The 21569-nt window shown below is 41.3% G+C and overlaps 1 protein-coding gene across 1 annotated transcript; it reads left to right on the top strand.

Moving 5' to 3' along the window:
* Positions 1–2210: 2210 nt before the first annotated feature.
* LOC134615036 (ADP-ribosylation factor 1-like) lies at positions 2211–20311 on the top strand. The gene is made up of 5 exons (XM_063459376.1): positions 2211–2328; positions 13234–13398; positions 13509–13619; positions 17248–17372; positions 17705–20311. Exons 2-5 carry the CDS (start codon positions 13251–13253, stop codon positions 17864–17866), a joined length of 546 nt encoding a protein of 181 aa, XP_063315446.1. The 5' UTR covers positions 2211–2328; positions 13234–13250; the 3' UTR covers positions 17867–20311.
* Positions 20312–21569: the final 1258 nt, after the last annotated feature.

Below are 21569 nucleotides of genomic sequence, written 5' to 3'. Positions count from 1 at the left end.
ATTCTTATTTACACAGATGGATTTCATAACACAACTATTGTAATTTAAAGACACATTACTGGGAGTATTATTGCTGTGGAAGTCTGTTATACATTCAACCACGCAAATAATATTGTGCTCCTACAAAAGAGGGACCGAGGGATTTGGGCCCATAATAGAGACTGTCCCTTGGGAGGTATGTAGCAGAGAGCCTATACAACTTGTAGTGCTAAGGATCTTCCAGAGAGAGAGTTCAGCAGACGTACGTTAAAGGACCACTATAGTGTCAGGAAAACAAATGTGTTTTCCTGGCACTATATAGTACTGAAGGTCCCACCCACCCTCAGGGCCCCTCCCCCTCTCTCTTAAAACCCCTTCAGCCACTTACCTTAATCCAGCGCCGGGCTCCCTCTGCGCTGGTGACCTCTTCTCCCCCTCCTACGTCAGCTCCCGAGTGGAGCCAAATGCGCATGCGCGGACAGAGCCGAGGGCGCATTTAAATCACCCATAGGAAAGCATTACTCAATTCTTTCCTATGGACTTTCTGCGTGCTCATTGTGATTTTCGCATTGAGCGTCAGGGAAGCACCTCTAGCGGCTGTCAGAAAGACAGCCACTAGAGCAGGCTTCCCCCAACTCCGGCCCTCCAGATGTTGCTGAACTACAACTCCCATGATTCTCAGCCTATCTATTTAATTCATAGGATCATGGGAGTTGTAGTTCAGCAACATCTGGAGGGCCGGAGTTTGAGGAAGCCTGCACTAGAGGTTGGATTAACCCTGCAATGTAAACATAGCAGTTTTTCATCAGCAGGGTTAAAACCTGGCACCCAGACCACTTCATTGAGCTGAAGTGGTCTGGGTGATTACAGTGGTCCTTTAACCAGTAATTTGATTTAAAAAAAAAACAAAAAACTTGTTGCGAGGTGACATGCTATCCGATCAGCCACAATGAAGTGGAATTACACCTCCGACAGCAAAGGGCCTACCTAAACCAGTGGTTCTTACACCAGTCCCGGATTTAGGGATTACCCAGTTGCGTCTAAGGTGTTTTTTTTTTATTCTTTTCTAATGACACCTTAGACACAACTGGTTCATCCCTAAATCCTGGGCTGGTTAGGCTGAAACCACAGGGTTAAACTCTGCATTTCACAAGACAACGCAGCACGTAAACTCCCGAGATCCACGAATTACTGAAGTGGTTATGGTGCTTGGAATAGCACTTTAAGCAAAAAGGCACGGGAAGGCACAGTGCATCGCTGACAAGGTTAATCAGTAAAATGGCGACTAAGCAGGAATTCAACGTTAATTTCACATTTTACACCAAAAATAGTCAAACTGGGGACATCCCCCCCCCCAAACCAGATGGTTTCAGCTTGGTGACTCTGCCCTAAAATGTAGGTTTTTATTTGAAATGTACTCAGTAACCCTGGTCTGGACTGACCTCCCAGCAGAAGCTGAAAAGCCTAATTTTTTTAATTATTATTTTTATTTACATGAAGGTTGAAACAGTAATGAGAGATTTTTATTTTTATAATTATTATTATTTTTTTTATTACTGCACATTTATTTTAACATTTACATAGGGAAATATGAGGCAACACCGGTAGCCTCGAGTCTCCCGGATAGATTTGACGATCACCATGAGGTGAAACTCCGGTTTCGCAATAAAACCATCAGCACTTCCGCCTCAGCGGCTAAAATTAGCCAACAGGCGGTTTACCGGGTTATATAGTAACAGGCCCAGGGCTCCACCCACTTCTGTCAGACGAATCACTACACTATTGGTCGATCGCGATCTGTGCAAGCCGTCATTCACTGACGTTTCTGAATCCTATTGGTCCAAATACCCCCCCCCCTACTACCAGCACGGTTAACTGCGATCTAGTGATGTCACTCGGCGGCCATATTGCTACCCCCAAACCGTCATTAACCCCACCCCCTAGCATATTAACTCGGGTGATCTGTGCAGGGCGAGGTAACACGGCCTCCATTGCGGGAAATCCGCTGCCGGTTGCCGGGTACCACGCGCGCCGATAAACCACTACGAGTACCAACATGGCAGACGAGCTCTGGCTTCTTCCCAGGGTGCACCTCCCAGAGCGTGCCCGGCCCGTCCCGCGCGCTGATTGGCCGAGCGCCTCGCCCTCCGCTTGCTGCCGGAAGGCCGGCGGTCGCCATTGGCTGGCGCCAGGGCCCCGCCCACGCAGGTGAGCCGCTGGGTCTCCTCCCCCTTGGTGACGACAGCGACCGCCGCCATTTCGTGTGACCGAGCAGCAAGGAAGAGGCGGCGGGCGGAGGAAGAAGAGGAATCAGCAGCAGCAGCAGCAGCCGGGGACAGAGAGAAGCTGGTGAGAATGGCGTCTCATATCATCATACCACCTCTCAGCCTCACCGTGACAGTGTGTGGGGATATCAGAGATTATATTAATATATCTGTATGGGGGGGACACACACACAGCCAGCCTCAGATAATATCTATCATTATTATTATTTATATAGGCAGCCCTCTAATCAGGGGCCTGTATTATTAGAGCTCTCAGCTATACAGTCTGTGCTATAACTGGTAATAATGCCAGCCTCAGATATTATCTGTATTTATAATAATTATTATTTATATAGAAAGCTCTCCACAGGGGCCTGCTTTATACAGTGTGCTATAACTGGTAATACTGGCAGTAAAGCATGAAACACCCTACCTACATGGGTTGTAGGTTTCATTTATATATATTTATATTGGGCCAAGAATGGCCATTTTGTAATTATATTAAGGTGTCAGTGATATTTAGTAGAAATCACATGTCAACAATTAAGAAAGCAATGTGTTCCTGCGCATTTAAATATAGTTATTTTTTTATTGCTGGCATTTATAAAGCTCTGACTTATTCTGCAGCGCTGTACAATTCTGTGAAAAGACCATACAATTTCAACAGACCAATACAAAGGGGTGTGTGTATATCTCTTTCCCCCCCCCCCCCCCCCCCTCCCCCATTTTTCTGTATGAAACTCCATTTATGTAGCTCTTTATAGGCTACTTATAGGGGTTAGGCAATCTTCTGCACGATAGACGTTTCGGACTACAGCTTCCTCAGAAGCTTTGCCAGCATTTATGTCTATAAAAGCATTATGGGAGATGTAGTTCTCAATATTTCAAGAGCTGAAGGTTGCCCACCCCTGGACTGCTATGATAATTGATATTTTTTTTAATAATATGCACAAGTTATTTGGATTTTATGTTTGCAAGCTGTGTTATACTGTGTGTGTAGTTTGATTTAGGAATTTAGAATGATTGATCCATGTGAATTCTATAAAGAAATAAAACCACTCTTGTAGTAAGGAAATAACCTTTGAACTCTTCCACTGTAAATTTCTATGAGGAGTGTTCATGGTTATCTGTCAGTAAAAGCTTGTGTGCTAAAGGTTGGCTATCTGTGACCTAGACAGAAAAGAAGTCCTGTGACAGGATCTGCATTGATCAGTGCACCTTGCAATGCGGAAATGGCGATGAGTTGGAGTAAGGTTACCTGCCTTGGTTAATGAATAATGTTCCCTTAGTGGTGAATGCTTAGTAATGCATTATACATGAGGCCTTTTTTTTCCGGTTATAGAAGGTTCCTAGTGAACAGTTTGGGAATTTAAACCCATTGGTAATGGGATAGTCTCAATTGCTGGCCTATATTCTTAAAGCATTTCTCCAACCCTTTTTTGTACAATAGAGAATAATGCCATAGCCTTTTTTGTTTTCCTCAAAGTAAATGCGTTTGTTTATCTCCATCCAATGCCTGTTGAAGCCTCCTGGCGTTGATGGTCAAAAATCCGTGTGATATCACAGGAGCCGCACTGATGTCCAGCCGAAGTCTTCTCATAGAAAAGCATTTGATTGAAAAAGGGCTGAGAGCGCATGCATGTGAGCCCGCAGGAAGGCATCTTGCCCTCATCACACAATTAAACTTCTCTCTGGGTGTGCAAGCTGAAACACTGCATATTCAGACTCCTGCCACCACGACCACTTCAAACCACAGAAGTCATCATGGTGGTTGGAATAACCCATTAAATATACTAAGCAACATGTGTTGTACATTACGCCTCTTCCATAGCCTCTTCCAGTGACATTTTTGATCAGCCCGGCAATTGGATGAAAACCCTCAGCAAATTCCTGGTCTTCCTTTCAATGTCACAAGCTCAGTAATTCTTGTTAGAAATGAATGAATAGATGCCTGTGTGTGCAGTACAGTAGGACTAAGCACCCCTTTCAATGGGAGGAGGGGAACATGTATGCGAACAAACATCACCTTTAGGTCACTTGTGCTTTTACTTTTTTCCCTCAAACCAAAATTCACTGAAAATTTCATGTTAATACAATGCAGGTGACCTGAGTTCCAAAAAAGGTACAGCCATCAATTTGGAACCCTGTGGCAAAACAAAACTATCATGGTTGGTATGGAAGGGTCCCTTTAATGTGCAAAAAGTTCTCTGCTGTTTATAGTTTACTTTCACTTTGGGATATTGTTGAACTTTTAACATTTCTGAGTTTGGTTTGCTTTCTGATTAATATTCAACAAAGTGAGTAAAATTAGTTTTTCTATATTTTAGGCATACAAAACACTTGCTACGTTTAAGGGCTTAGTTTCCTACAAACTATATTATTTCTTCAGGTTATTAGACTAGCTTGAGCAAAATCAATAATTTACAGGTGTAGAAAAAAACATTGATTAGTATGATTATCTGGTTGCATAAATTGCCTCTGTGTCAGTAAGTGACATTCCATTGTGTACCTTTTTTGCAATTGATATTGACACACTTTGTAGTTTTTTTTTAGTTCCTTGTGTGATTCTGTCAGGTGTTGAGATGGATAGATTTTTGCCTAGAATGGCACTGCCAGCCTCTGGTAACTTTGCATAATTTGCAAAGACCCTTGATGGTGACATCACCGCCGGGGGCAGATAAAGGTCTGTTTAACTTACCAGAATCTCTCTCGCAGGTGCTACCATCTTCTTCCAGGCGGTCATCTCCTGCTCTTTGTGCTTTGGCTGCCAGGATCCGAAGTCACTGCTACACTTGCGCGCATGTGCTAGAGTACTGCAATGAGGTCTATGGAGGATCCCTACTGTCTCTGTATATTTTGTGACTGTGTTGGAATTTCAGTTGAATTCCAACACACACAGTTTTGGGTGGAGGGGGGGGTGAGCAGGAGGTGACAGTGCCACTTTAAAGGACCACTATAGGCACCCAGACCACTTCAGCTTAATGAAGTGGTCTGGGTGCCAGGTCCATCGAGGATTAACCCTGCCTGCTGTAAACATAGCAGTTTCAGAGAAACTGCTATGTTTGCAAATGGGTTAATACAGCCGCTAGAGGCGCTTCCGCGCTTTTCACTGTGATTTTCACAGTGAGAAGACGCCAGCGTCCATAGGAAAGCATTGAGAATGCTTTCCTATGGACTGGCTGCGCATGCGGTTCTTGCCGCGCATGCGCACTCAGCCGATGACGGCCAAAGGAGTAGGAGGGAGCCCGGCGCTGGAGAAAGGTGAGGTTTTTTTTGTTTTGTTTTTTATATAAACCCCTTTCCCCCCCCTTTAGCCTGGCAGGAGTGGGACCCTGAGGGTGTGGGCACACTCAGGGCACTATAGTGCCAGGAAAACGAGTTTGTTTTCCTGGCACTACTATAGTGGTCCTTTAAGGCTTTATGCGGAGTGAATGGTGTATCTGGAATAGCAGCAGTGTGTGCATTCTCTTATACTCCTTTTTTCTTTTTATCTTTCATTCATATTCACCGACTGTTGACAATCATATTTACAAGTCATTGCCTACTGATGTATATCCGTAAAAGCAGGACGATTGCTCTGTAAACTAGTTTATTATTCCAGATAATTCTCTTGGATTTTGTTAGCTATTCACATTTTTATATTTCTCTCAGTGGAGTAGGTTGTTCTTTTGGTTATGCAAGTTTGATGGCCTATTGTGATGATTTTTTATACTTTTTAAGGAAAGTAATTCTTGTCTTGCAAAAATGTATTGGTTGCCATCACTATTTATTTATTTTACTAAACAGTGAATTGAAAACATTTAAGCCAAATCAGTTTCAATGCATCAGAATTTAGTGTTTGTTACAAACCAAAATATTTATTCACTAGCTATTCAGGACTAACTTCAAACATCACACCTTTTCTTGGTATGTAGATACCCTTTTCTCTCTGTGCAAGCTCATGTTGTGTATTGTAAAACATAAGCAATTATATTAAATTATGAATAAAGTCATGCCTTTCAGCTTAAAATTTAGTGTGTGTGTGTATATGTATGTGTGTGTATATATATATATATATATATACCTGGAAGACTATTGAAGATTACATCGTTGTGTAAAGAAACGTGGAGAACGTTGCTTGTTGCTCATCTATCACAGCTTAGTTGGATTTTCCAGTTCTGTTTATGCTCCTCCTATACATTTACCACTACGTATATTTCAAGAAAGCCAAACCTAGTTTAGTTTTGCAAGTACCTGACCATGACAAAAGATATGAAGCAACTGGTTATTCCAGTTATTTAGTGCTTTAACAGGTATGTTCAGTATTTGTTAAAAGAACACTCCCCACCCCCCTTTAATCACGATCTCTGTTGAAATATATTTGTTGCCGATCTCTCAATATATATCATCATTTATTCTTAATGGGTTACTCCAGAGATCATAACCACTATATCCTGCTGTAATGGTTCTGATACTAGAAAAGGCCCTGGCCTGGTTTCCCGGTAATGCGTCAAACCATTTAGCAACAGTTTTCCCGCTTCCTGGGTCCCTGCCAGGCTCCGATGCTCTCTGGTGGTCTAGTATATCACAAAGCCTTTGACTTTTGCGGGACTGAAGAATCCAAAGATCGCAGGGGTTGACATTCGTTGGCTGAGAACATCAGCTGATTACTCTCTGCCAATGATTGTCATTCTGTGCAATGGAAGATCTACGGAATTGACATTTGTCAGCCTGGAACTCTAGTCCTGGGCTGGCTGACACTGCCAGAGGTGAAGCAAAGGGGTTAATCTCTGTAAGTGCATACATTTCATCTGCCAACGTATGCTGATGCTGTGTGTGTGTCCAATGCTTCTTAAGATGCAATTAATTGCTTCTTATAGGGAAGCATTGGATTGGCATATCACAGTGACTGCAATGCTTCTCTCTGAGAAGCATTGGATTGGACAAAAATCCTCAATCTTGATGACTTTCGCAAACCAGTATATGACTGCAGTGAGAAGTCTGCATTGGCACTGGAATAAAGGGAGATTAAATTGTGAGTTTTACCAAAAAAGGAGGCCCTGTAATCTAAAACAATTAAGGAACACAGGGGACAAAATAATATTGTTTGACATTGTTTATGTAATATTCATCTTTTGTAATACATTCAAGTTACTGTGATTGATACAGAGTTATAGGAAAGGTGCTTTCAGAGTAAGCATCTTGCATATCATGCATAGCCTGGAGGTTTGAATTCACTTTCTGATTTCCTCTTGTTGTTTTTGCTCATTTTAATGCGCTAGTAGCAAGTATTATGTCTATATAAATAAGTGCAAAAACAAAGTGGTAAACCGCGCGGTTTACCACTTTGTTTTTGCACTTTCTGGTTAATAGCAGGTATTGGGAAGTCCTGCTGGTTTACTGCTGCCGTTCACCCATACATTTTAGAGAGCGCCTACACCTGTGTCTTTTCTCTATATAAATAAGTGCCCACAGATGGTGTGGCCCTTCCTACACCATTAGCGTTGCCACTAAATCCCCAGTCTCCTGTTATGTAGCACTTTATATCACATGGTGCTGATGTGACAAAACAAAGTTGAATGACAGCAGTTGCAAAGATTATCTTTCATTTAGCAGATATGCAAATCACAGCTTTAGTAGTAATACAATTAAAGGGACACTCCAAGCACCTGTACAGGGCATTTGACATCTAACTAGGTGCCAGCCTACTCTCTAGCTCAAGGGTAGGCAATCTTCAGCACTCCAAATGTTGTGAATTGCATCTCCCCTGATTCTCTGCCAGCATGAAGGCTGTAAGAGCATCGTGGGAGATATAATCCACAACATCTGGAGTGCTGTAGGTTGCCTATCCCTGCTCTAGCTGGATTCTCTATCCCCTTAAGTCTGGTGTTGTTAGCCTCGTGTGGAAGGGTTTAACTCCTGAGAGGCTGAGACTTGCGCCTTGTGACTTCTTACATGATCGGGCACTGGGATATTTCTGGCACCATAATCACTATGGTCTGTAGTTGTGGTAGTGTGTTATCCTATAAATCGGTAGCACTTTCAATGTAGTGGTAAACCTAAAGAGCTGCTTTGTTGTGGGTATTTTTTTATTTTTTTTTAAGAAAGTGTTTCATAAAGATTCTATTTCATAGAGAGATCTTTTCTGAAATACTCATTTTGACTGTGTTGGAATCTCACTTAAATTCCAACCCAGTCAAGAGAGATAATAAGACTTTGACTGTATATTTTCTTCACCTGACACTCCTAGATGTGTCAACCCCCTTGTCCTCCGGACCCCAGCGGCAATGTCACCATTGGGAGACTTTGTGGATACAGCAAAGGCCACAGACCAAGGCACTGCTGCTTTAATATGTTGGCTTTATTCTTTGATGCGGTTTCCTTACGTCAGTCATATGGTAGACGTTGCTAGTCACATGCTCTCATCGGTGAGCTGTGCATTCCAGGAAATGAGTTTTGAGGAAGTATCTTTCAGTGAATATTAACTTGCAACAATTGCAAAGCTTGTGGGCTTGGTCTTTGCTAAGATTTTACTCCTCAACTGCATATTATTTATATGAATACGTTCAAGTGAGCTGAATGCCTCATTGTTCTTTTTAAGTTATTACTTTTTGTTTGTTTTGTGATGTCAGCCTGGCCTGTTAGACACAATTGAGTTAGTAGGGCACTAAGCAAGTGTCTCGATTTATTCTTGAAATATCACATAATTTTAATATACCTCAAATGAAGCGCAAAAGACTAATCTGTGTGTCTCATAATTCCTTGTGTACTACAGTTGATTCTACTCTGGGCTAGTTGGTTGCAGTGGATACACTGCATTAGGATATTCTGTTTTATCATCCTAGCTAACCCTGCACTTAAAAAGGGCCTCTATCTGAGTACTTTCAAACTGCTTTCTGAACATCCCGAAACACTATCTGGTTCTGCATAAGTGTTGCAATCTTTGGCATTTGAAAAATAATGCACTGCACCCAACTCTGACTACACCATGTAATCATACATGTATACACCCCCACATACACAAACATGTCAATATTTTGGACCCCATATCTGATGGACTTCATTGGGTCTGTCAAAATAATGAAGAATACAGTGACATCGCCCACACAGAATTGCGTTGCAGTCGTTTGGGGTTTAATACTGGCCTCTTTTATACTCCCCGCCTCAGTTTATTGGCATTTACTGGGGTGATGGACTGAGCAGCTATCACTTTTACAGATGTAACCGTTTCTATTTAATTTGGCTTGTATTCAAGTGTTACAAGACAAGAACTTGCCTTTCACATTTACTGCAACCTTGTCGTGATTGTCTCCCACATATGAATCATCAGTGAACAGCAGGGAGTATTTAAGCACACATTTCCATAGGGTGTTTTGCTTATTTTGTTGTCCATTAATTCAATATAAAATATAATGTGGGTGTAAATACAGAATAGAGTGGAAAGCGCCAATTAACATCAGGGAAATGCATGCCGCAGAGAAATGGAAAAAAATAACTAGAATCCCATTGTAAATATTTTTTCCACCAATAATTTGCTATTATAAGTAGAGGTCTTATTTAAACACTAATTTTAATAAAGATATTCTATTCCACATCCAGATTGACTTACAAAGGTAAATGTTAAAGGGGACAGCCTAGGTATCGTAATTACTAGATGCTGATTAAAAGGTCCCTGCATCAGTCACCTCTGTACCATCCCTTTTTTTCTTCTTCTCTAAATAATCAAAGGTAATAATAGCTCTTTACTTACCTTTTTCTGTTGCGGAAGCTTGGTCCATTCAGTCGCTGATCTACCCTTATTTATTTTTTTTTGGTCCGCAAGCGTGCTGACATCTCGCAAACGTCTCGTCCAATTATAGAGAAGCATTGATTCAACGTTTCATGTCCTTTTGCAATGCTTAAGGACATCAAACCTCAAGAACAGAGTCTGACTCTCTGTTCTTGCTGCATAAGCAGTAGCACAGTCTATCTAGTGGCTTTAAGGTAAAACGTACAGTCTCTCCAATACGGCATTTTTCTATTTATTTTTTTTACATCTAATATGTCCAATAGCAAATGTTTGTCAGAGTATTTTATGTATGCCTAGAAATAAAATAGTTTTTTTTCTTTATTATAGAGGTTGAATGATTTTATACCTCCTTTACGGACTCGAATGTACATGTGTTAAAGGAGACCTCCAATCTCCATAACCACTGCAGCCCACTGTAGTTGTAATACTAAATGTTTTAAAATGTGTGCCTTGTTATCTTTTTCCTGCTTGAAACCTTGAGTTTCCATGGTGATTTTCCTCTGAATTTCTCCCCTCCTCAAGTAAAGCTGAGCATGTGTTTAGAGGCAGCCCTTTAAATTTCCCGACTTTTCAACATTTTGGGGGAGAAGACGTGGGAGGGATATACATATATATTTTTATTTTATTTTTTTAAACAGTTGAAAATCTAAACTAAAGCATTATTTATTTTCTGTCAAATTGTATGGTTAGATTGTAGCTTTGTCCAGAGCATATATTGGGGCTGGAGGAGAAGTCTGAGTAATAGAGGATTTATAAATGTATCGCGATTTGTCCATCTGATTATTCTCATTTTCAGCGTTTCTTTGTAATTCCAGTAATGATTGGTGCTAGCTACTGTATGCATACACGCTGTATATCTGCATCATTTCTTAAGCTTCAGGCACAGTACATTGACTGTTTGCAGGTCCACAGTTACCATGGTAACCTCCCCACAGCCCAGCATATTCAGGGATTCAGTCTCTCTCAAATTTAATGGACTTTGTAGACAATAAACCTTGTTGGCTAACCCGAGGAATGTACTCTGTAAAGAAAGGAGTCATTAGGGCTGTGGCGATGGACTCTCCTGAAACGCCAGTGCATTGTTACCCTTCCTCTCCTAGTGGCCTTGGAGGCCAGACAAAAAAACTAATTGCATAGATATCAGCTAAATATACTCAAAGCGCGATCTGTTAATATAATCGAACAATGTGCTTGGTTTTAAATTTTTTAAATCAGTCTAAGTTGTGCTCTATAAATGTGTCAATTGTGGGAGAATGTAACCTTTTAAAGCTGCACTACCGCCTCCCCATCCAAAATTAGTATTTAATAAAGCTAAACATCTTTACAAAAGTACATTTACGGTTTTAAGATTTCAGTGAAATTCCAACCAAGTCAAAAGATATATTGAGACAAAGTTAGGTAGGCTGTATAGTCGGCAGGGCTACCTTTTGTCAAGCCCTCAGCAGTTAGTGACGGCTGTGGGGGGAAGGCTCCGTCTATGGAGGATCCCACAGTCTTGCAAAATTATCCATAGACCTTGGTGTTGTACTTTTGAGCATGCACGTAAGTACAGCGCTGGTGTGAGCTCCTGGCAGATAACGCGCCAGAAGCCGAAGAACACCAACAGGAAGACAATAGCGGTGGCCACGGGGGACTGGTTCAGGAAAGTACAACTCCTCTTCCACTGCACCCCTCGGCCACCGCACTGTCAGGGATCTTTGCAAATTATGCAAAGATCCCACATGGTGATTGAGCCAGATTATTGAAGTTATGGTGTGGTGATACTATTCCTGAACAATATGTTTGACTTGTCAGGCTGTCAAATAAGGACCTGAAGGTGAAGCTGCTAATTTCATATGCTGAGAATTAATCCTGGTCTATAGCAACTAAAGTGCCAGGAGTTGTGTATGTCGTCTGTTGCTTTATTATAAGCATACATGTCGGTCATTTAGCCATCAAAAGAGATGACACGAAGTCTGTACTCCACCCCACAAATGATTATGCATATGCCTCCAGTATATCTTCAGAATGCTGGATAGATCTTTGATCTGCAAAACAAGATTTATTTTGTTAGAATTAGTTCATACACTGAAAGCATCAGCTGACATACTAAGTCAGTGAATGATGTCCAAAGTTGGATGCAAATTTTTTCTTTAGTGTTATCCAAGATTATCGGAAGAACCATAGAAGCCAGAGGGACACATGAATTTTAGACCATTCAAAAATGGTATGAGTCATTACCATGAGACAGGGAAATTCGGTTCCTGGTATCATTGCTACTAAGAAAAGATTTGCCCACATTTTTCCAGTTGAGGCTCTTTGGTTGGTGCAGTCCTCTACCTCTAGCAACAACAATGAGGAGGTGTGGGACCTGATGCCGCCTGCACAGTGCACACATGCTTTCCTATGGTGACTTCAACGTTACTTAACAGTTTTTTTTTTTTACTCGGACTGCACCGTGGAAGCGCCTCTGCTGGCTCTCCAAAACTGCAGTGTTTTACATTGCACAATTTAAAGGACAGAACCAGTGCACCCAGACTGCTTAATTGAGATAAAATGTCCTGGGTCCTATAATTCTAGCTCTGTCTTTTAACAGTTTTTTGCTAAATCTGAAACCATTCCTGATTTTCTTTTGTTGAGAAGTTGATTTTTATTTTTCTCAACAGAGCACAATAGTGTCAGGAAAACAAATGTGTATTCCTGACCCTATAGTTATAAAATAACTGTTTAGGTTCACAGCCCCCCTGTGAAAAGAGTGAAAGATGATTTTACTCACCCCCCCTTTCTAGTTCTGTGTGGGTCTCCTTGAGATTGGCTCTGCCATCTTGGCTAAGATCATAAAACTTGATGACCTTAACTAATCCAGTGATTTCCCATTGGAAAGCATCGGGAGGCTATTGCTCATGCGCTGTAAAACGCGTGCTGTGCCAATCAGCATTGCATTAAATCAGAACATATCTACGGGGAATGTTCAGCGCCTCAATAGTGTATGCAGTGCTGTATCTCTTGTGGCCATCGGAGTTACTGCTACTGTAGGTGTCCTTAGGGAGCAATGTAAACATTGCATTGTCTCTGAAAAGGCAGGGTTTACATTAAAAAGCATGCAGGGACAGGCTATAGACTCCATTAAAACTACATAAGCTTTAGTTGTACTGGTGACTATAGTGTCCCTTTAACGTCCATTTAAGATGTATTAAACATTTCTGTCTTTGTCCTAATCTCGCTCTCCTTTTGCATTACCAGGTTGGAAACACACTACAATGGGGAATATTTTCGCTAATCTGTTTAAAGGCCTCTTCGGCAAAAAGGAGATGAGAATTCTTATGGTTGGCTTGGATGCAGCTGGAAAGACCACTATCTTGTACAAACTGAAGCTTGGTGAAATTGTCACCACCATTCCAACTATAGGTACCAAGCCTTTTCAACTCTTCAGTAAATGTTTGTGGCGCTCAGGCAACAGGACATATGTAATTTTCAGTGCTCCCTGCAATGCTTAACCTGTTTTTCTTCTCTCTCAGGTTTTAATGTTGAAACTGTAGAATATAAGAACATAAGTTTCACTGTCTGGGACGTTGGTGGTCAGGACAAAATCAGGCCTCTGTGGCGTCACTATTTCCAGAACACTCAGGGTATGTATGTAGGTTTTGGCATTTCAATCTGCAAAGCAACAGTTGGTTCACGTTTGAGTGTGAACAGCATCAATTTCACATGGTTGGCAATCTGGGCTTGAAAGGACCAGTGTGTTCAATATTAATGGCCGGGGTGGAAGTCCCTGGCTGCCTTCTTACCTTACAGGTTTTCAAACCGTTTAACCCCCAAATTCTGTCCCTTGATGCCATCCACACTGCCTCCTTTCTGTTCTCCTCAAGTCTTCCTCGCTGATCAGAAAGGATTGGCTTGGGTGTTGGTTATAGCCTGAGTGTGTCAGCTGATGTTTGAAAGGGGTTTAACATTGTGAACTAAAGAGGGATCTCTGAAACCTCAGTGCCCTAACAAGTTTCCGAGACACAGTTGTTTAGAGTGGAGGGTCCCTTTAACTTTATAAATGCTCAATAACCCTATGTAAAAGGCACCTTGCTGTTGGCACGCAGTTTTCATTAGGATGCTTAGAGCAACCCTTTAAAATAAGAGGTATCAAATGGTTGTTCCAATTTGCTTACGAAGCCCTAATCATGGGGGTTAAAATCTGTTTCAGCGTTATTTATTTATTTATTTATTAAAATTCTTAAGAAACGCAGTCTTATTACCCATAGGGTCTCGATGCGCATACCAGCAATCAAAAACAAGCAAAACAATATCCAGCACACAACAGCATTATAATCACATGCATTTGAACCAGGTTAAAAATTTCATGTAATCCCGTATGCCTGAGCAAATAAAACTGTTTTTAAGCTCCGGCGGAACTTCAGTAGATCATTCTCAAGTCTTAATGTCAGAGGCAGGGAGTTCCAAAATTGCGCTCCCTGAACATCACTCGTCCTCCCTCCGCACTTTTTCTTTTTGAAATTTGGAATCTTCAATAAGGCTAAATCAGCCGATCTCAAGGATCGACTGGGAGCATAGCGTGTGAATTTATCCTTCAGATAGTCTGGTCCCATACCGTGGATTGCCTTATATACCAAACAACCATTTTTAAACAGAACCCGTTCACGAACGGGCAGCCAGTGCAGGGCTTTTAAAGATGGAGTGATATGGTCATTGCGGGCCACACCCGTAAGTAGCCTTGCAGCTGCGTTCTGTATCAACTGTAGCTTGTGTATGATGTTCTGAGGCAGTCCAAGGTACAGGACATTGCAGTAGTCCAATCGGCTACCGATGATGGCGTTGACCACCGAGATTTGATCGGAGGGGGCAATAAATCTAAAAATAGACCTCAGAAGCTTCAGGTGGTAGTGGCAAGAGCTTACCACCTGATTGATCTGGGGCTTCAGTGTCAACCTAGAGTCGAAAATGACTCCCAGATCTCTGACCTTGGTGGCAGGACTCGGAGATGGAGAAAACGAGTCCAGCCATGAGGGACAGATACTATTCACCTCCTGGTTACTGAAGATGATGCATTCAGTTTTGGAGCCATTAAGTTTTAAATAATTGGCTCCCATCCACGACTGGATATCCTGTAGGCAGGAAGAAAGATTGATTTGATCCTCCTTTTTCTTGGCCAGGCGAAAGTACGTTGCGTTGTGTATGATTGTTTCAATAAGTGAGTTTGCAAACTGTTTGCGTTAGCTTGGAGATCTTCTGTCACCTGACAATCTGAAAGTTGTTTTTCAAACACTCTGCAACTTGATCTAAATAAATACACCATTTGGAATGCAGATATATTTCTGTGGTGGAACTACCCTCGCCACTGTGAACTGGAGAAGCCTGATTGCCTGCCTGATTGGTAGATCCAATCTACCGAACAAAGTACCGATCTAAGGACCACCTGGAAACTGGAGTGTGCCATCAATTGACCACCCAGCAGCTGCGGTTAACCGCAGCTTAATTGACCAGCGCTGGGTGGCCTTTGTTCGTAAAACGAACACGTGGCGGCGGCCATCTTTGACTCCCGAACAGCGGTGTTTTGCCGTCGAGTGTCTGGAACTAAAATCGGACACTCGACTAGGCAAACACCGCTGAGAGCCCCAGACTTCCATGGATTCGTGCCATAACTACCGAACGAGCCGCCGTTTGGTAGAAAGACTAATGTACATATGGGGATTCATCCGGTCTTCGTTATAACTCTGGATGGCAATCCGTTCGGGACTTTTAACGCACGATCTGAGACCGACCGCAAGGACAAACCTCATGGAACTATTTTCGGTTACTTTGCCTGTGCGGTCGGTCAAAACTTTAAAGTCCCATAACTCCCGAACCCTTTATTCGAATGGGCTGATTTTCACATATGTTGTTCCTCCAGACTAGGGCTATCTGGAGATTTGTGGAGGTACCCCGAGTATTTAGGGTACATCCAAAACTCGGGTAAAACTATGTACATGTGAATTATGTTAACTGGTTATCTGAGGGGAGGGAATCTGTGCGTTGTAACCGTTATGCTATTGGTATACTGTAAATCCCTCCCTTGCATGGGAGAATGTCTGAAAAGGAGGTGATGTGAATAAATCTGGAGTTCCTGTTTTAACCCTCAAGCTGAATTGTCGTTTCATTCTTGGGGGAGGATTTATTGTATGCTGTTCCAGTTTGACTGCTAGGAGTGTAAACCTATTCGTATGGTTTCCTATTCAACTATCTACAGCATTCATATGCTTGAGAGGATTTATATGCTTCTTCGGTTCGGTGATTGTGGTGTCTGCCAGAGTGCTTGGAGTCCTCAGGAAACGCTAGGAGCATCCTTCAACGGAGGTACCCAGTCAGGGTGCCAGGCGATCCGTTACAATTTCAATGCAGCATACAGAGTAACAAGTACTTAAAATAGAAATTTTGAGTAAATTTGTTTCATTTTATTGACCCTGTACATCCAAAACAAATGCCCAAACTACAATTTGGTAGCAATATAATAAAAATATTCACATATTTCTTGCGAACTCTAAATATAGAAAGCCACGAACCAGGTGATCAGTTTCAAAAAATAGGTGTGGAGCTATAAAGCATCAGAACTCTCAAGATACTTTGATTATGCACACCTCTTTCAATAGGGCCTCCGGTGTCATCCGTTACATTTGAGCAAAACTTAAGAAAATTTTAAAAGTGGATCAATCCCTACCGGAACCATGTAATGTTTTTTTCCTGAAACTTTACCTTTTTTTCCACCAAATTGTTGTACTCTGCTTCATAGTAAACATCCCACTTGCAATAGAAAAAATATATTCTGTTTAGCAAGTTTATTTGAGGGTTGTTTTTTTTTTTTTTTTTTGTGAAGAGATACATCCTATGATGGTCATAGTGCCGTAAGTCCACTGGCTTCTTTAGGTTCCCCATGTCATCCTGCATTAACATAAGAAGTTTGGGCGTTATTATTTAGCAAAGAGCAACATCTGAACATCTCACTTTAGTTATAGTTGTTCATAATGGCATAGCTGTTGCAGCATCCAACAGAAACAGGTTGGTGTCAAACCATTATAAACAACTTACTCTGTGACCGTGCCGAGGGACTCATGGCACCATAATCACTACAGCATGATGCTCCGTGTCCCTTCAAGTGTGCAAACTTGCACTTATTGTCTGCCTTTCTTCTCATTAGTTTCCTTTACTGTACTGTGAGGCACGAATGATATTGGACTGTGGCTTAATGTTCAGTTTTTGTGTCTTCATCTGCAGGACTCATCTTTGTGGTTGACAGCAATGACAGAGAGAGAGTCAATGAAGCTCGAGAGGAGTTAACCAGAATGCTGGCAGAAGACGAGCTACGGGATGCAGTGCTTTTAGTGTTTGCAAATAAACAGGTAAGGATGACCCTGTCCCAAATGTCTGATTCCAAACAGTAGGTCTGTTAACTGAGCCCAATACGCTACTGAAATAAAGCAGTTGGTGTTTAATGTAAGTTCACTTGCTTGTTTCTGATCTCCTTTTGACATCTTGAGTTCTTATATATTCATTGCAATATCTCGGCAGTTTATAAGCCTTTCTCAGCAGAGATATTGGTTACACTCTATGATAATGATGCATTGTTCTGCTTAGTGTGACTTCTTAATGTTAGTCCTTTGAGTGCTGAGCTGTTGCTTTTTTTTATTTCCTTTTTTGCTTTCTAAGTAGTTTTCTCCCCTTTTCTCCCTAGGACCTTCCGAATGCAATGAATGCTGCTGAAATCACAGACAAATTAGGCCTGCATTCTCTGCGTCAAAGGAGCTGGTACATTCAGGCCACCTGTGCGACTAGTGGAGACGGTCTCTATGAGGGCTTGGACTGGCTCTCTAACCAGCTGAAGAACCAGAAGTGATCTCTGTGTGAACACCACCCTCCCCTTTGCCCCCTTCCCACCCAATTCTCATCCTGTTCAGCATCTTGGCAGAGCTGGCCAGCACCTCTGCTGTCTCCCGGGCGGGCATGTAATTTCCTCGCACACACGTCTGTGTCGTGTGAGTGTATGTGTTTGCGCGCCTGTGCGAGTGGGAGCAGCGATCTCACACTGTGCCTTATACATGCTTAGCAGTATTAATCCCCTCTGAAAAAAAACACTACCCTTTCCTTGAAGATCATACGTGCAGCTCACCTCTTCCTTCACTGCTGCAGAGAGAGGTTTCCATATCAATCTGTGGTAGGGACAGGCAGATGTTTTTTTGCAGCATATCTTCCATTGTCCGCAGCAATGGGATTAATTCTCTTGTAAATCAATGGGTAAAAGTGAACGCGGTATTTTGAGATGTATTCGGCAACGCTCTGGTCTTGTTGTGAATAGTGCCATCAGACCCAAGATTCTAGTGTTTTGCGTTAAGATCATTACGATTGATAAGGCATCAGAAACCATCCTGATGGCAAGTTTCCTCTGGTTATTGTCTCGTAATAATCAGTAATTTTTTTCCCCCCAGAGCTATTCCACAAGGTGAGGTGTTTTATTTTTTTGTTTCCCCCACCCCTAGATTTCCAGCTAGTTTGGTCTTTGAATCGTGTTAATGACACATTACACCTCCTATACACTGTAGCTATTTGCACTCTTGGATATATAGCATTGGAGGATGGAAAGTGTGCTGCTGGTCTGTTCAGCAACTAGGGGGCATTTGCAGAGATGTGTAATGGTTTAAAAAAAAAAATGTTTTAGTAGAATGCCTCTTCTAATCCATTCCAGAGAGCCCCCAAAATGTGGGCATGGAAGAGGAAAATTAATGAATTTCTCAAGCTAGAATGCACACTACGTATCCATTTGTTTTATGAATGCCTCGACCTGTTCCCAGCGCTGCCATTACACGCACACACCGCATGGCCTTCCCAGTTTGTGGTTTTATTCAGGCGCACTGTAACATGAGTTTCTCAAACCGCCCCCTTCATACTGGCGTGCATGTAATATCACCAGCCTGGCTCTTTTGTGGCTCCTGAGATGTCTGCTCCCACTCTTATATATTTTTTTTTTTTAATTATTTTGTATGGAACATCCTAAATTAGATATTTTTTTTTGATGTTTCCTACTTGGAAGGAAATCTGTACAGTTATGTTATTCTAATGTACTAACATATTTTTTTTTGTTTAATATACATATATAATTTTCTCCTGTTTTCTTCCTTTTTTTTTTTTTTCTCTGCCCCTCATTGTTACATTTAGTTAAGGAACTGGTGTTTGATTTCAGGATGATGAAGTAAGGGGGAGGTGTGGATTTGAACAGGTATGAAAATAACTTTGTAACCAAGCAAGTGGCTGGGCTCATTGGTCACAGAAGCCATATCAATAGGGCACAAAGACTGCATTTCTGGAAGCCCTCTGGGCTTAGTGTTCAGACGCTCTTGGGTATCACCATTTTAAAAGAAAGCTGAGCGTATCATATTTTTGGTTGTAACAAAGATCCTTGAAAAATAAATAAATGATTTTATAAGTTTGACAATTTACTTTACCAAGACACTCGGTAAATAAAATGTGTTTGTTTTTTTTGGAAGTATATTTAAAATTGAGGGGTAAGAAAGTGATCTAATCACAAGAAAAATTGAATGTTGGATTAGCTTAATTTCAATCCTTTTTAGTGGCTATAGCAAGCACCAGTTCTGTAGGAAAATACCTGTGCAAAGGCTTTCAGTCTGCTGGCCGCATCGCTCAATTTGTTGCTAGTCATGGTCACTAGTAGGACATCCGTGGTAAGCGTTGGTCAACATTTAACTGTCCATTTTTCCTTGGACTGCAGCTTTCTTTATCCCGGTGAAGGTCCATGATTGAGCCAAGATAAACCTCTGTGCGGACACATATCATTTTGGTCTATTCCTTTGCTGTGATTGTCCCCCCTTCCCCCTCTCTTTCTTCATTGGATCGATTGCAGGGAGTTGGACAATTTACACATGTGGCTATAACAACATTGCAGCACTGCACACGTTTATTTCATACATTTAACTTCAAAATATAAACCTATGGTATTCCATTTAGTTTTAAAGCATTCTGTTTTGTAGAATTTATTTCCGCAGGGATTGGGAAATGTAGCTCTTAACAATTTTAAATCTATATATATATATAAATATAAACTTAAGTCTGTAAATGAGACCATTTTCATATTGTCGCACGTAAATGAACATTGAAGCTTTAAGGCTATATTTCCTTTTATTTCTTGTATAAAACGGATTTTAAAAAAAAAGGTGTGAAACATGTGTTGGACCCAAAATCGATATCATCCATTTTGTTTTGTTTTTTTTCTAACCATGCTGTATTTTCTCTGATATGCTCTACATTAAAAAGGTCTGTATTGGAGTAATTTGCGTTTTGTGGACAATTTTTTTTTTTTGTCTGCATTAAATGTACATTCAAAAACACAGCAAAAAATGTTTTGTTTGTTTTTCTAATGGATACTATAGGCACCAAAACAAGTTTAGCTTAATAAAGCAGTTTTGGTGTATAGATCATGCCCATGCAGCTTCACAGGTGTGAGGAAGGCTGAACTTGATGGACGCAAGTCTCTTTTCAACTATGTAACTGTAACTGCTCAGTTTTTTTTATAATTCCCCAGTTACACCTCCCTGCAGTGACTTGCACAACCTTCCTGAATGTTTCCTGAAATAAACAGAGATATTTTAGGTTCCTTTATTGCACAGTCTGTTTAATGCAGGAACCTACTGTGTGTGATTCAATTCATAAAACAAGTTAACATCTGAAATACTATTTTTTTTCATGCAGGCTGTGAGAGTCACAGCCATAGGAGTTGTGGCTAGGGCTGCATGGACAGAAACAAAAGTGATTTAACTCCAAAATGGCAGAGAATTAAGCAGTAAGATTACAGGGACATGATCTGTACATATTCACTCAAACTATTTAATTAACCCCCTAAACACAGTTAGGACATACCGTGCACTCCTGAAAAAGTAGGCTTAATCGCCACTAGGGCGGCATGGTACGCCTTAGCTTAGATTCCCTTTCGAATGGGCAGGACTACCTGACAACCCATGCAGTCCCCCTGCAGCAAATCTGGCAGTCTACGGTACTGACTGGGTTGTCAGGAAGTCCCCCAACTGTTCAACTCGTGAGACTTTGCTGAACACAAATGAGCGTTTTAAAATTTGTAATGAAGATGAAGTGAAAGTGCCGTTTATGTGTGAGGGGAAAAAAAAATATGAACTCTAACTTTGGCCAGGGGTAATTCTCATTCTTGATTTCCATATGGTCTCAAAGGCAGCATGTACCCAGCAAACCAATCTGGAAAACTGAAATAGGCAAGCCCTATATTTGACCCTGTAACTGGATACTGTGAGACATTACTGTGTATTTTTTTGTTGCAGTACAATCTAACAGTATTATGGCATTGGCGTGGAGAACTTGAAAAAAACAACAATGTTTTAAAGGTTTTATTAATATTAAAGTATGCTTCATATGTAAATATTTGATGTGAAATGAAAGCCCTGTTTCTCCTGAACAAAATTATAGATAACTGTGGGTGCACAGCTTAAATTCTAGTTTTTGTTTTGATGCCTATAGTATCCCATTGAACTATATATCATGAAGCATTTTTGGTGTATACA

Source organism: Pelobates fuscus, chromosome 6 (genome assembly GCF_036172605.1).
Source record: "Pelobates fuscus isolate aPelFus1 chromosome 6, aPelFus1.pri, whole genome shotgun sequence".
In the NCBI taxonomy this organism is placed as follows: Eukaryota; Metazoa; Chordata; class Amphibia; order Anura; family Pelobatidae; genus Pelobates; species Pelobates fuscus.
This window is presented reverse-complemented; position numbering and strand designations above follow the sequence as displayed.

Coding starts and splice junctions, on each gene's coding strand:
- LOC134615036 (XM_063459376.1), top strand. CDS start 13,251: ATGGGGAATATTTTCGCTAATCTGTTTAAAGGCCTCTTCGGCAAAAAG. Junction 13,399..13,508: donor CACCACCATTCCAACTATAG/GTACCAAGCCTT, acceptor CTTCTCTCTCAG/GTTTTAATGTTGAAACTGTA. Junction 17,373..17,704: donor TAGTGTTTGCAAATAAACAG/GTAAGGATGACC, acceptor TTTTCTCCCTAG/GACCTTCCGAATGCAATGAA.